At 40.2% G+C, this 14,775-nt stretch overlaps 1 protein-coding gene across 1 annotated transcript in view; it reads left to right on the top strand.

The window, feature by feature from the left end:
• The first annotated feature begins 1,238 nt into the window (after positions 1–1,238).
• IMPG2 (interphotoreceptor matrix proteoglycan 2) overlaps positions 1,239–14,775 on the top strand; it is a 56,899-nt gene continuing 43,362 nt past the window's right edge. The window contains exons 1-3 of the mRNA XM_064521489.1: positions 1,239–1,592; positions 2,873–3,124; positions 14,407–14,573. Of these exons, the coding sequence (XP_064377559.1) occupies positions 1,514–1,592; positions 2,873–3,124; positions 14,407–14,573 (498 nt within the window). The 5' untranslated portion in view covers positions 1,239–1,513. The remainder of the gene's footprint in view (positions 1,593–2,872; positions 3,125–14,406; positions 14,574–14,775) is intronic.

Raw genomic sequence — 14,775 nt, 5'->3', positions numbered from 1 at the left:
CACCTTGTGCTGCTGCCAGTTGTGCAACAGAGCTGGCCTAGGTGCGTCTGAACTGTGCCCATCAGAGAGATTGAAAATGTCTGATTCTAAGAAACCTGTTTAGTTTAGTTGTCGAAACAACTCAGTGGCTTAAATTGTGATTTAGTAATTTTATGGAAAAAAGGGAGGAAAATTTGTCACTGTTTTGAAAATACTAGCCAGAGTCTGTTAGATGGCAGAAGACAGAGCCTAAAGGCAAGGGTGATTTTCTTTGGTTCCTGTGAATGTCCTGTTTGTGATACCAGGAAGTTCTCTGTTACTATCTGTATTGCTAGAGTTCAGCAGAGCAGCTGTAACAGAGGGGTTGGCACTGCATAGCCAGCAAGCCCTGTGCAAGTCCCTCAGCAAACGCTCTGCAGAGCTTCATCTGGAAAGGCTTGGGAACCCACCTTTCAAATATTTGTGCAAAACCACTACACCAGAGCTAGTCACCTCGGACGAGCCAGCAGTTTGCTCAGATCCATCTGGACACAGTCACCAGCAAGTCCTGAATAGTGCTGGCCAGGAGGCAGCCCTGACAGGCTTGCTTTAGTGGGTTGCATGCTGTCTGCCGTTGCAGGAGGGCTTCCACACGCGTTTCCCCAGTGAGCCAGCCCCAGGCAGGAGAAGAGCTGAGACTGCTGCTGCTTTTCTGCACTCAGGCCTTACTGCAGTTCTTGTTAACAGATCATCTGTTCAGGTGTCGGGACAAATCTGTTCCTAATGCTCATGTCAAATGATAACTGAACAGAGATGAAAAAATAGATTTGCCCTGATTTGTCATGGGGGAAGCAGCCGTTCTGGGATGTGAAGCACAGTGGTGTAACAACGCAAGATTTTCTGCTTTAGCATGGGCTCAGGCAGCAGGACTTCATTAGCTCTGTCACGAGAAGAAACAGGACACCAAAGGAAGATTGCTTCAGTACTACCTACATCCATGTTTAAGCCGATCAGGGCATTTTTAGATACGTTTGTACAAGCAGAAGAAGACAAAGTGCACTGAGACCTTCTACTGGGGAATAGCATGCTCCCTCTGATGTTTGGTGGGCAGCATGTTTTTAAAAAAGGGCAGAAATTGAAGGACCAATGAAATAAACGTGGTTAATTAAATGTGAAAGGTGCTGTCCTTGTTTGGACTGTTAATGGTATGACAAGCTCTGGTAAAGAGCTTAGCCGGCCAGATTAAAATTAAAAAATTGTCTCAGTCCATCTGCTAACTCCAAGAGCTTTCTTTCATCACCTTTTCTTGTTTTATTTCCCTGAAGTGAAATACTCTCTTCGAAGAGAAGGTCATTCCTAGGATATCTTGGCTGACTCTTTTAAAAAAACTCCCGAATGTTTTTTCTTTTCTTTTTTCAAAGATAGTATGTGACGTCAAGACATTTTCAAAAAGGGCGATGCTCTTGGTTGGTTCAAGGATACATTAAAGCTCTCTTGCTAAAAGGGATTTTCTTTTCCTTTTTCCTTTGCATATTGTTTTTTGGACACAGTAAGTATGTTCAACTTCCCTTGGAAAATCTATCTCTGCATCTTGGTTTTGAGAATGATTGAAGGAGATCTTCAGATTGTTGCAGGTAATGCAGAACTCTTCTTTATGTTCTTGTTTTAAAGATTTTACCCGTGACAGTGTGTAGAAGTAAAAATATGTCTTTGCATTAGTTAGAAAAAAGAGAAGTAGAATAATAAATACAGAAAAATGTTGCATCAAATCTGTGCTGTGGTATCAGTATTAACACGGAGAACTTGCAGTGATTTCCAAGAGGCATTACTGTACATTTGTATTGTTTTAACAGAGTAGCAGGAAGCTACAGGATGCTAGTTTTTCCAACTTCTGTGTATGGGCACTGAAGATGTGTCAGTTTTGGTAAAGATTGGCATTTTGATGTAGCGACCTTGTTCAACGTTCCCTTCTCCCTCTGATGTACCACCTGGCCGTGGTCTTCTCTTCTGGAGCTGGCTATTAGCATACCATCAAAATAACCACGTTTCTCATGTTTCAGTCATCAAAGTCAAAGGTGCTATGGATTTTGATGATGCAGAATGAGGTTGTAACCTATGAGCTGAAAAATGCTGTAGATGTATTACTATTCTTTCTGTAATGAATGAATTGATTGTGATTCTTCTTTAGTTGTGTTTTTGGGAGGGGAGAAGAAGAGAAAAAAGTGGAATTAGCTAACTTCAAATCAGCTGCCTGTGGAGGATAGAGAATTAGACTGTCAGGCTAAAGCTGAATAGACACATTCTTCCCTCCACTGTGAGGTTTCATTTGCAGTGATGTGGACGGACTAACATAAGAGGAAATTTAAAAGCTAAAGCTGAAAAGCTTTTTCTTTTTCCCCTTCCCTGCTCCTACGAAGTGGGGCCTCATCTGTTGGTGATAGAAGGTGTACTTGCTAGGTGTTGATTCAGGCAGCTTACTTAAAGCAAGGGATATGGAAATTAAACATTTCTTACAGAAAGGTGGTGTGGACTAAGGGGAATTGTTAATTGATTAGTTTAGTGGTCCTGCAAGCTGTCAAGCACATCTGTTTATTCACATATGTAGTCCCATTGGCTTCAAGGAGCTAAATCACAGAAGTGAAGTTCAGCACAAAACATTTAGCATTTACAAGGTTAGGGCTTTCGGTTATGATATCATTTGACAGGATACTGCAAAGAGATTAAGGTTGTTTAAAACAGTACTGTTATCATATAGGCAGGTTTTGGGGAAGAGGAAATGGCTTATTAACAGAAGAGAGCACAGTTGTGTCCTCCAGAGATCAAAACAAAGGCATTAAGATGCATTAAAATATATATGAATGTGTCATTATCTCATCTGAGAAATTTTTGTGTGGTTTTAATTTTACAGCAGAAGCTTATTCAACTGTGGAAGAAACCCAGGCTAAAGGTGCTTTACCAGCCCCTCAACTTGGTGGCTGGCAGTTAGCAACCCCTTCTCTGTCTCCTGAATTGAAAAAACCTAATGGCATGTCAGAGCCTGAAAAGGTCAACAGCCATTTGTTGCTTCGAAGGAAGCGATCTATTCTGTTTCCCGGAGTTAAGATCTGCCCTGATGAATCTGTTGAGCAGGCTATTGCCAACCATCTGAAATACTTCAGACTCAGAGGTAAGTGAGCATGAACAACGTCGTCAGTGTGCCTTTTGTGGGTAATTGATAAAGAATAGCTATTTAAAAAGAAATTAATAGATAAAGCTTTTTAAAGTAGGAGTAGGAACCATGCAATAGGAAATGTGTTGTTACACAAGAAAATTTTCTGTGATAACCTTCCTCATGACAAGTTATTCTGAGCTAAGAAGTTGGTATTAACTGAGCTAAGCACATTCATCCTTTCTCACAGAGCAATTTGGTCAGAAAAATAGACATTATGCACAGGCTCACTAAGCAGCAGATTGAGTTTTTATTTAGTGTAAAGTTCTAGCAGAATTCACAGAGGGATCTGTAGGAAAAGAGCCAGTCTCTCCATATTGGGTTGTGACACTATAGAAAGAGTTGAAGCCTTTCTTTTAAGAGGTATAAGTAAGTATAAAAGAGTCTTCTCTGAAAATCTAAAGTAGTCTCAGTAGTAGCTTCTTTCATGTGATGAAATATTTTGGCAGTGTGTCGTATTTTAATACTTCTGTCTGTGAAAAGGTTGGAATAGAAAACTGAGGTTGTCCAGCAGCTTTTCTTTCTGGTATTTGTGCCTCTCCTTACTGTACCATCCAAACACTTCATGCTGTCTTACTGTGTTTCCACATAATCTATCAGTGAAACAAGAAAGAGCTGCTATCGCCCATAGCTGCTATGAAGTAGAAGGAAACATGTTAAGAGACATGTTTAATGAGACTTTTTGATTGCCTATACAAGCAAGTCCCACTGGTAACTGCAGCAATACAGTTAAGTACCTATTTTAAAATAATACAGTTAAGTCACTAAATTCCCTTTTCAGAATCTTTGTCCAGAATAAGAATGCCTTTTTGTATTTCTATTTAAAGTTTATTAAAATGTAATTAAACACTTTATTTATTTATGTGGCTTAGGAAAGGATTTTAGGCTAAATTTAAAAAAAGAAGTAAGAAGGCCCTACTGGCTTCTGTCCACATGGTAGTTATGCTTGTATTGTTGCACTAATATAAGTGGTAAAACTGTCATGAATTAACTGAACAGTGGGCTGCTACATCACTTTGACAAATAATTCTACCTTAAATAACTTACCTGAGGTCTTGCAAAGCTGGAGACAAGGCAGGGTATTGAGCCTGTAATCCCTCAAGTCCCAGACATCCACCGCGGATGCTGGATCAGTCTTTCTGTTTGCTCACTAGGTTAATACCTCTCTCTCAACAGTCACAAGATGAAGGCCTTTCTCTCATTTCTGGACTGTGGGAGCCCCTTTTTCAGTCTCATCTTTTCAGCAATAGCTGTGGTAATATCGCTGCCCTCTCAGCAGAAACTTCTTCCCCAAAAAGTTCCTGAGGACTGTATGTGTTGCAGAGTACAAGCGTACAGGGACTTAAATGGTTTTGAGCAAAGGGAGGCTGATTTCCACAGCTCAAATACATTTGCTCTTCAGTCATATTAATGATACTGCACTCCTCCGATCTTGTAGGGGCCCCCTCTTAAAATTCTGCTTATAAAATGGCAGTTGGGCTAATTGGTCACCTGTCAGGATAAGACGTCCGTATGGAGGCTTCTTTTGGAAACCATTTTTTTTTGCACTGTACCATGACTACCTCCCTTCTTCTATTGCCACCATCTGGTGATTTGTTTTACCTTGGTCTAGTTAACTCCCCCTCCACCCACAATATATGCATCTAGGAAACTTGCTACCTAAGTATTACTTCAGAGACCCATTTCTGAAGTCTTCCTTGCTTCTTGAAGCCCCACAAGGATATTTTAGTCAGGATTCTGCTTCCTTTGAGACAAGGGTCCATTTTCAAAGACAGACCATTGAAGTTGGTGAATTTGGCTTCGCATGGGTCTAGATCATGTACTCTGTGTTCCTACTCCCTCCAGAGCAGTGAAAAACAGTTAGGACCTGAAGTTACTGAACATATGTTTAATTTAAAGTGAATTTAAAGAATGTGTTTAGAGAAAAAAGTGGAATTACATAGGATCAGAGCCTCATTCATATATTAAATTGTGCCTAGCTTCAGACAGATATTTTAAAGATCGCACAGTTTGACAGGCTTCGTGAACTTCTTGTTTACATCCAACCTGTAACGTTTGACTGCTCTCTGTTTTGCTCCAAATGAATCCATGTTATGTGCTTTTAACTGCAGGCACCCCTCTTATCTGTGATGAGGGTAATGTGGGCCAATACAGCATAAGCAAAATTGTGAATGGTAAAAAAGAATAAAAATCTGTAAATTATCTTGCAAAATTATAGTTGGAACTTAGCTATCCTAGTCTGGACCAGAGGTCCATCTGCCCGAATCCATCTGCTTCCCTACTGGGCTCTTCTGGTCTTCACCGTCCACAAGGACTTCTTGAGCAGAGGTGGTATCTCCACCCTTAGCATGTTACGTTTTTCAAAAAGATTTCTGCAAGGAGCAGAGATGACTTTAAATAGCAGCTTGTAGAGCAAGGCCGGGTCAAGCAACCTGCCTTCTTCATTCTGTTGGCAGCTCTGTGCTGCATCAAGAGTGTTTGCTGAGGTTTACTTAATTGCAGCCTCAGTAAATGCACCTGGGGTAAGTGCGAGTTGATGATGCTGTTACTTTCATTCACAATACAGCAGTTCCTTGAGCCTTGTTGAATTATATATCTGCTTTTTCCTGAAACCATGTTTTACTAGCTAGCTAAATTAGAGCAGTGATAAAATAGTAAGATGAGCTCTCTTGTCTGTGCACTGTCAACAAAATATCCTAAGAAAGAGTGTCATCACAGTCTGGCGCTCAGAGACTAGCTAGTATCAGAGATTAGAAAAATAACTGACCCTACAAGGGAATAAATATGGTAGTACACAGAACTTTTGGATTCATAAAATAGCTTTCATTTTTAGTATGCTTTTTAAGAATCTTCTTATTACTCTATATCTGTTAAAGGAAGGAATGACTTTAATATCCTATACTTTCTCTTTAAAGGATGGTTTCAATAAAATCTATTCTTTCCTTATTTCTACTTTACTATCAATAAAAAACAGTGCCACTACCATGGAAGGAAAGGTTGATTGCTATTTTGACAGAACGGTTTGACAGAAAAAAAGAAAAGGCTTTCACGTGCTGGTTATCCAGGTTACCTTTGTTCTATCTGTATTTACTTTAGAAGGGAACAGGTAGAACTATAATTATTTGTTTGTGGCCCCTAGCTTTATTTACTTTTGCTAGCTTGCTAAGGCCTCTGTTAGTGGCGGAGATTGACTGATGTGCTTTTCTAATGTAGGCTTTAAGCCAAGTGCTCACGTCCTACTAGAGTTGTACACTTTAAGTGTACCACTCCCCCTGCCTCACCAAGTACAACTTCTGGAATTTCTTTTTTTGGCTAAATTCTCCTAAAAACAATCATGTTTGTGACATGTACTGTTTGGCAGACCTGCAAATCCAGAGATCTGTTACTCAAATGGATAATCCTAAGAGACAGAAAAAACTTACAGTGAATCATAAACAATTTAAAAAGGGCAGCAGAATACAGGGATACAGGGAAACATCAGTATTCTCTTAGATAGCAGTAGCAACATTCAGCATTTTGAAGTCTGTCTAATGGTTCGCTCATGGTGATTATGATTATTGTAGTAGACAGAAGTACCAGCCAAAAGAAGGATGTTTTTGCAGTTGTTACTGTTTTATCTGCTGCCTAGAAGACAGGTTTCTTGAATCCTGATTTATTTCTGCAGTCGATCACTTTGCAGAACAGGCCAAGTTTTACATTAAGCAATAGGCATTGTTTTCTGTCTCTTCTGGACCAAATCTGAGGTTATGATTATCTCTGTAGTCTTCAATACTCCCTGCATCCTTTGTAACTATATATGGAAATTACTGCTGTTGGCTGGATTTGTATTTCATCGCAGAGAGAGAGAGAGCACAAGAGAGAGGCAGAGAGGGAGCAAGCAACAGAGCGAGGGAGAGACAGAGAACATAAAGATGGAAATCAGTTATAGATAGTTGTAGATTAGGACCTAGTCCATAGGCTTCGAGCACCCATAGACTGTTTTAACACCTCCTTTTAAAATGGTAACAACGCTATTGTTTGTGCTGGAGGTTTCATGTAAATCTAGTGCTAGTTTGTAGCTGGGCTTTTTTGATGAGCACAGAGTCAGTGTGTCTAGTGGGCAGCTGTAGGTTTCACAAAACAGATTTAGTGAAATTTTAGTGAAAGTGTGAATTTCAGATAGCGAGTGCACTGCATAAGGTAATGTTAATTTTGAATAATGCTTTGTACTACACACAGCGAGTTGATAGCCCAAGCCCCTATTAAATAAAAATTATTATTGGAATTGACCAGTCACCTTGTGTTGACAGTTCAGTGCATCTGCCCACTTCCTTTGGTATAAAATGCCAGTAGATGGTTGAGGATTTTAGTAGTCTTGGAAGTTGCGTTAGCCAGTAAAATGGAAACAAGATAAGGCTTACAAGGTAGCATGGCGAAGCTTGCACTGTTGTCCCTATATCTGTTAACTGGTAAAACAAAGGATGCTGGGTTTTCACACTGTGGCCCAGGGTAAACAGTGCTTCTGTCTTTGGGATATCTGAGATGTAGTCACTCTGACCACGTTTTTGAAATTCTGTTTGCATTTTTTCCTAATGTAATCCACTTTCTTAAACAACTGACTCTATGCGTCTTGAGTGAGTGCATTTTATTTTCAGATGAGTAGAGCAGATAGTCTCCCTGCCAGAACTGTTTTTATCCGTCAGAGCTTCAGATAAAGCTGAAGACTAAAGATTGCATCTAAAGATACTGACCAAAGAAGGAACTAGACAGTATTTTAGGGTGTGATAGTTAATAAGGGACAAAGAAGACATCTTCATTTTGGTACTTTGAAAAGAATAAGGTGTTTCTCAGGAATGAGGGTCTATGGAGGATAATAACTTCTAGATTTGGTGTGATTTGATTGAGCTGTCCATGTTCAAGTCAGAATCCAGATTTTCTCCCTGTTTCTTGGGTTGGTTCAGATTTATTTACTGAAGTGTTAGAAATAATGATGTTATTTATGTAGTATACATGGACTGAGTTAAGAGTGAAGATTCAATTTGATGCTGAAACCCTAAATGTTACAAATTTTTCAAATGTTGCTGAATAAGGAAAGCAAACAGTCAAAAATCATAAAAAGTACTTGGCTAAACAAACATATAGTAAATAAATCAAAATGTCTGGCTGAGTGAGCCTTTTCTCCTTATTTCCCCTTCTTCCCTGGCACATTTTGTCTGGTTCATACTCAGCCAACAAATTCTGAAGTTTATTGGTAGAAACTCTAGTTCTGTCTTCCTCTACACTGGAATTACTAGTTGTCAGTATGTGCTTCTAAAAAGCTTGATTTTTCTCATTAAAAACACTCCTTCATAGTCACTGAAATATTGCTAGAGAGAATAGTTTGTGTGCTAGAATTTGGTATGTCAGCATTCAAAGAATCTTTTTCATGTGGATTAGATAATTCAAGTTGAACTGTTGTTGTATTGTTTAAAGGTTGCTGTGTTGTAGCCCGTATGCAGTAGCATTTCAGCAATAGATGAAGTGATTCCTGTGCATGCATGTATATTAATTTGTTTGGCAGGTGCTAATGAAGTCTTTGGAGGAAGGATTTGTTAGCAAGTGTCTGTCAGTCTCCTTATTGCCGTAGTCTTTACCAAAACCCACTGCAGTTAAGCCATTCAGTCCTGCGGAAAGAGGAGAAGGAGTTGGCCTCATGTTACCTCAAAATAGAATATTCTGCCTGATTCAGTGCTACTAGCCACTCTACGTGATTCAACTCTTAAGAAGCAGTAATGGGATTTAATGGGGATTAAACTCCAGCACTGCCCACTTACACAAATGGCCACCCTACCCCCTACTAGGGGCACAGTACTGTCGTGTGGTGCCTCTCCTGTTCACCTCAGAAATCCCTGAGCAGGCACTCAGATGTAATAGGCTAATTGTCGCTCATTTGAGGGATGAATGCATCCTGAACGGTAAAGCCAGAGCCAGAAAGATGGCGTATCCAGTCCAGATGCATGAGAGGTAGCCGTATGGGCACGTTTCAGAGAGGGACGGATGATCTCATCACAAATCTTGGTTGGAGGTTTTGAGAAGAACAGTAAAATGAACAGTAAAATCTTTAGTAGAGGAAACTTTAAATGAACTTCTTTTTTAAATCCCTTCCTAAAGATTCAGAGGCACTCAAAAGCACTTGTGCCTATGTGGATATTTTTTGGGATGAAGCATTACTTTATATTTCTCAGGACATTCTCTATTATTTGTAAGTATTGTATGAATGTAAACATCAAACTTGAAGCAGTTAAGTTCCCAAAGGCTGGACTTTTCAGCTTCCAGAGAAGATGTGCTTGGATTCGCATGGTTTTACTGCACATAAGGCTTTTTGAGGCAGCCTTTAAAAATCAAAACCGTGGCTGTTTCAAAAGCCTGGGACACTTTGCTCAAGTGGAAGTTTACACAAGGGCATGGGCCTTTCCTTTTTTTCTGTGCCTTGGATTTCTCTCACACCTTGAAGGTGATCATATCTCCGTGACGAATGAAGTGACTTAGGATTTCTGAAGCTCTCTTTCAGGAGATGTGCAAAATATAGTATGTACATGCAAAATGATGTTGGGGAGAAATGGCAGAACAAGCCCTTTAGTTTCCAATCTGGACTTGAATTCCGATTTGCCATGTCAGTTAGTTACGTATCTTGTGGGTGCCTGCTTACTTACTTGTAAATAGCTGCAATGATCATATCCCTGTAGCAGGAAGCTTTTTAATCTCTCTTAATTTTTTATGTTTCTTCAGAGGGAAGTTGCAAAGTAGCTGAGAGATTAGTTAATACTAAAATAAAAGTTATTTATCACAGCCATATGATGAAGGAAGTAGTTTTCTAGAGGAGCTTACCTTTCCACCCACATGCAACTGCAAGGCTCTCAGCTCGCTGCCTTAAAAGACTGATCTTGATTTTATGATGCTTATAATCAGTATTGTTTGCTAGGGATTAGAGGCCTGATCACAAATCCTGCCTCCTCCAGGGTCTGATGTTGCTAATAGTGTCCCACGTAGCCTGTGGCTGTGGCTGCCCCGGCTGCAGGCCAGCGAAAGTTTGGAGCAAAGACTGCAGGATCTAGCTATAAAGGTGAGCTCTTCTCACGTGCCCCGAGGGCTGACCTGGTGTTCAAGTGGCAGCACTGCTGGGTCTGGTCAGCATTTCTTTTGTGGTACTGGCAGGGCTGGCTGGTTCGTTGGTTTGTTTTTAAGAGTTTTACAGATCGTCATGCTATGAGCAGCTTTCTCATATTTTATTTAACAGTTTGAATACATCAACACATTGTAGTGTATTAGGCAGCTTCAGTCTTAATTCTGAATTGCTAGGCTCCTGCCAATTTATTCTAAGCTCTGATATTGTATTTTGTTTTCCATTCCCTATCTCCTTTAAAAATTTCACACTTCAAATTTGAAGTTACATTTCTAGTCAAAAGACTTACTGGCAAATCTGTGTTTTTTCCTAGATTCTCATTTTCTTTTATTTTCTGTTTTGAAGGGGTTGCTATCTTAAATATTAGTTGAAAATTGCTCCAGTTACTGTCAGAGTATGTAGATAGTGTATGTGGCACAGATAGTATGGAGATGCTGGAACGTCAGAAAGGAAAGATGGGGAATTATTTTTATATTGCAAAATACAGTTATTTACTGTATTTAGCTTCTCTTCAAGTCATGTTAAACTTTGTTTACAATTTTATGGCTCCAAGTTTTGTCTGCATGGACTTAGCACGCCTGGAATCTATTTATGAAAAATACATTTTTCTTATATTGGAGCTTTCAAGAATCTGTTAGTAAGAATGCTTTGAAAAACCTCCCTGGCCAGTAGGTACTCCAACACCCCTTACAGCGATGAGCTCCACCTTCAAGTTAGGAGAAGGTTAATTACATTTTTTTTTTTTTTTTTTTAATGAAACTGAATGCAATGGGAGAGTGGTGCCCATTCATTCCTCTGGATGGCCATATGAATGGGCTCCGTCTTTGGCATGCCCAAAGGAGAGATGGGAGGTAGAAGCACGTTTCTTTCTGTATGTTGGCATGATCTGAGCCACAGATGATCTGTGCTGTTTTCTTTCTGTGCTTGGAGTGGCAACTCTCTCTTGTGTAATCATAAAACATTGAAAAGGTGCATGGGGAAGACTGGAACAGAGTTGTTCCTTTTCTTAGCCAGCCTGTGGGTTTGCTCTGGAACACCATGTAGTTAAGCACACCTAGGGATAGGTCTTGGGTTGAGTCCCTACGGCTTGGATTTGCTGTCCTGCAAAGCAATCCCCTGCTTTACAAACTGGCCCGTTGGCATAAACAGGACAACGGCAGGGTGAGCTGTGTATGAAGGCTGAAGGATGACTGTGTGTCCCAAGCAGCTCACCGTGGCTGAGGATGCAGTTTCCTGGGCAAGGCTAACAGAAGCGTTTAAATGGCAGTCATGGCGTGTGTTTGTCTGGGGCTTTTACTCTCTCAAGAATTAACAAACTCTCAGGCCGTTCAGGAGGCAGAAATACTTTCTTGTCAGCTTTTTGGGCCAACCTTTCGTTTCTGAATATGGAAGCAATTTGCATCCTGTTTTCTAACTTGCATAGAAATGGCCAGGTATAACAGAGGGTAGGGAGGACACAACGTGACTCCTTATCCACATCCCCTTTCCTCTTTCCACAGAAAATATGACCCTGTCTGTCCTGACAGCATAGGTTTGATTAATGGAATTGGAGCCCACAGATGGCACAAAACGTTTGGGATTGGAGTTCAAGTGGGGTGTCTAATCCCAAAGGAAAGGGCGCCCAAGAAATCCGTAATCTGTCAGCAGCTGACTGGGGCAACTGTTAGCAGCAGCTTATATTCAGGCAAGACACTGTCCCATCAAATTCATTTAAAAAAGAGAGATTAAACTTAATTAAGAGCATTAAGGAAAACTGCCTTGATTATTACTGCCAATTACTACTTGCAGCTGGAAAGTCAATCCTTCATCTGTTGCCATTTGAAAACTGTAGGATTAGACAGTGCCACTGCTATAAATTTGCAAGCCCCTGCCATAGCTTCATCTCTCACTCGTAGCCTGCTGAGGACTAATCCCATCCACAAACTCATTTCAAGATAGCTGCTGTACAGTGTTGCACCTGGAGTGAAGGGTCCAATAGTCATAATGCAGGATACAAATACCACCTGAAGAAATCAGAGAAAGCTGTATTCTCTACTCTAGGCTTCTGGATTTGACACTGGACTTCAGTCTTTCCCCAGACACCTAGCTCTTACCAGTGGGATAGTAAAGGAGATGCTCCCAGAAGCAGAATGACATCTCTAGTTTGTTAAACTGCAGCAGGATCTGGAAACCCCAGGGCAGGATTATGGCTTCAGTGCCTGAGACCTGTGCAAACTCAGAGGGAGATGTGGTCCCTGCCTCAGAGCTTGCTTCTTTGCTTGCTAAGGAAGGAATTACAGGCGTGTGTGGGGGAAGGTGAGAGGGTGCATGGATACATGTAGATTTGCTGTTTATTTCTAATTATTTCTAATAATTTATTTTAATAATGTATTTCTAATTTACTTCTAGTGAAGGTGAATAAGCAAAACTGAGTAGAGGCCTCTCCAATACTCCTTACCAAATTACTGTGCTTTACAGATAAGTTTAGCCACCTGGAAGCTGAAGGGATGCTAGAACACAAATATACACAGTTAATTACACAGAGTTTGAGCACTGTGTTCTACTCCTGTCATACATATCAAATGAGCTACAAGGCTAATTTCCTTGCAGAAAAGCTGTCAGGAATATGGTGTGAAAATAACAAATGTCTATAGTGAGATCTACAATGGAGAAATGGTTTTAACTGCTCTGATAAACTGAAATGTGGGGTGCAGGAAAGAGCTTTTTCTTCATAGTGCCAGTCAGCATACTAGAATCAGCTAAGTGTTAAAGGTGTACTTGAAATAGTTCCTTAAGGTTATTGTTACTTATAAAGCATTTGCATTTAAGAAAAATGTCCATCTCTTGGTTGAAGGAAGAGACAATTCCATGTGTCATCTGTCTTACATTTTACACAGGTATACAAGATTTTGGAATTCAGAATACATGCCAGTATACATACAGTATATACAATAATAATACAATACAGTAATACAATATAACACAAAAATACAATATAAAACAATAATACAATACAGTAATACAAACCAGTAGGAAACTGGTTTTGGCAGCCTGGAGCATACTTTCAAGTTAACTGAAGAAAATAACTTTCTTAAAGATTCAAAGTCAGTCCCTTGTAGGGTTTTGCTTACAATGTTAAGACTTTCCCTAAAAGCATAGCCTTCCTCTGCCAAGCTGTCTATAGCTAGTGAAATCAGATTAAGGCTGAAGAGCAGGTTTGTCTGTACCTACTCTAGGCTGGCATCTGTTGCCAGTGATTTTTAAAGTTGTTCTCTTTTTAAGGTTGGTCTCTTTCAGGAGACAAGGAAAATCCCATAAATCTTCCTCTCTTCCAGTTATCCTGGGTCACAGAGAGGTTGTTGCATGGGCATTATGTGACCAACTGCTCTGATTGGCAAAGAGCACACGCAAGAGAGGGAGATTAGAGGAGCTGAAGTACAAGATAATTTAACCCTCAGTTCACAGGCCTTCTGTTCAGTCACAGATGTCCAGTCCTTTAACAGTCCAAATACACAGCAGGGTTAGAGATTGATTTATTTCTTAGCGTATTATGTTGTTGTGTCATTATCCTGCCTTGTTCTTTTTAAATGATTAATACAATCATAATTTCTGAAACTTATTTAAATTCCTTGTGAAGTTGAATCCCAAGAAGTTGTGTTACTGAATGAGGTTCTAAAAGTTTGTTCAGTGCAACTATCATTCTTACAAACTGAATGCCAGCTCTTCTTTCCCCAAAGACATTTGCCATACCATTTTGGTTTTCTGAATTTTCTAAAAATTGGACTCATTGATCAAGGACAGTTTCACTCAGTCAAAATACTGCTGTTCTCAGTTATTGGGAAGCAAGTGCTCTTCTCTTGCTTCCTTTTTTTTCTTTAATGAGGAAACTACTTCAGTAAAAATTTCAGGGAGGGAAGTAGAATGAGTGGGGAAGATCCACCAGATTTTCATTTTCATTCCATTTAATGTCCTACACGTTTGCACGTAGATACATATAGTCATTGAATTCTGTACATTAATGCACTGAAAAGCATACAGTGTTTGGACTATACTATCCTGGCTACCTCTGCCACAGCAGCGCTCTCACTGCACTAACACCGGCCCTTTCTTGTTCCTTCAGTGTGTCAGGAAACAGTCTGGGAGGTCTTCAAGACGTTCTGGGATAGACTGCCAGAGCGTGAAGAGTATCATACCTGGATGAGCCTATGTGAGGAAGGAACAATGAGTATCCTTGAAATAGGCACCAACTTCAGTCAGTCAGAAGAGCACCGGAGTCTGATCATGAAGGTAGGTGCAGCACCAGGACGGTGTTTTCTTAGGAACAGGGGCACAACCTCCCACAGCAATATATAGTTTGGCGTGGGGCAGACGGTAATGTGTGGGGATTTTAAAGTGTACACACGTGATGTATTCCAGCTCATTTTGAGACAAAAGGCTCTGAAAGCAAAGTTGTAAGTAATCTTATGGAAGGAAACACAATTACGATGAC

This window comes from Dromaius novaehollandiae, chromosome 1, assembly GCF_036370855.1.
Source record: "Dromaius novaehollandiae isolate bDroNov1 chromosome 1, bDroNov1.hap1, whole genome shotgun sequence".
Taxonomy (NCBI): Eukaryota; Metazoa; Chordata; class Aves; order Casuariiformes; family Dromaiidae; genus Dromaius; species Dromaius novaehollandiae.
This window is presented reverse-complemented; position numbering and strand designations above follow the sequence as displayed.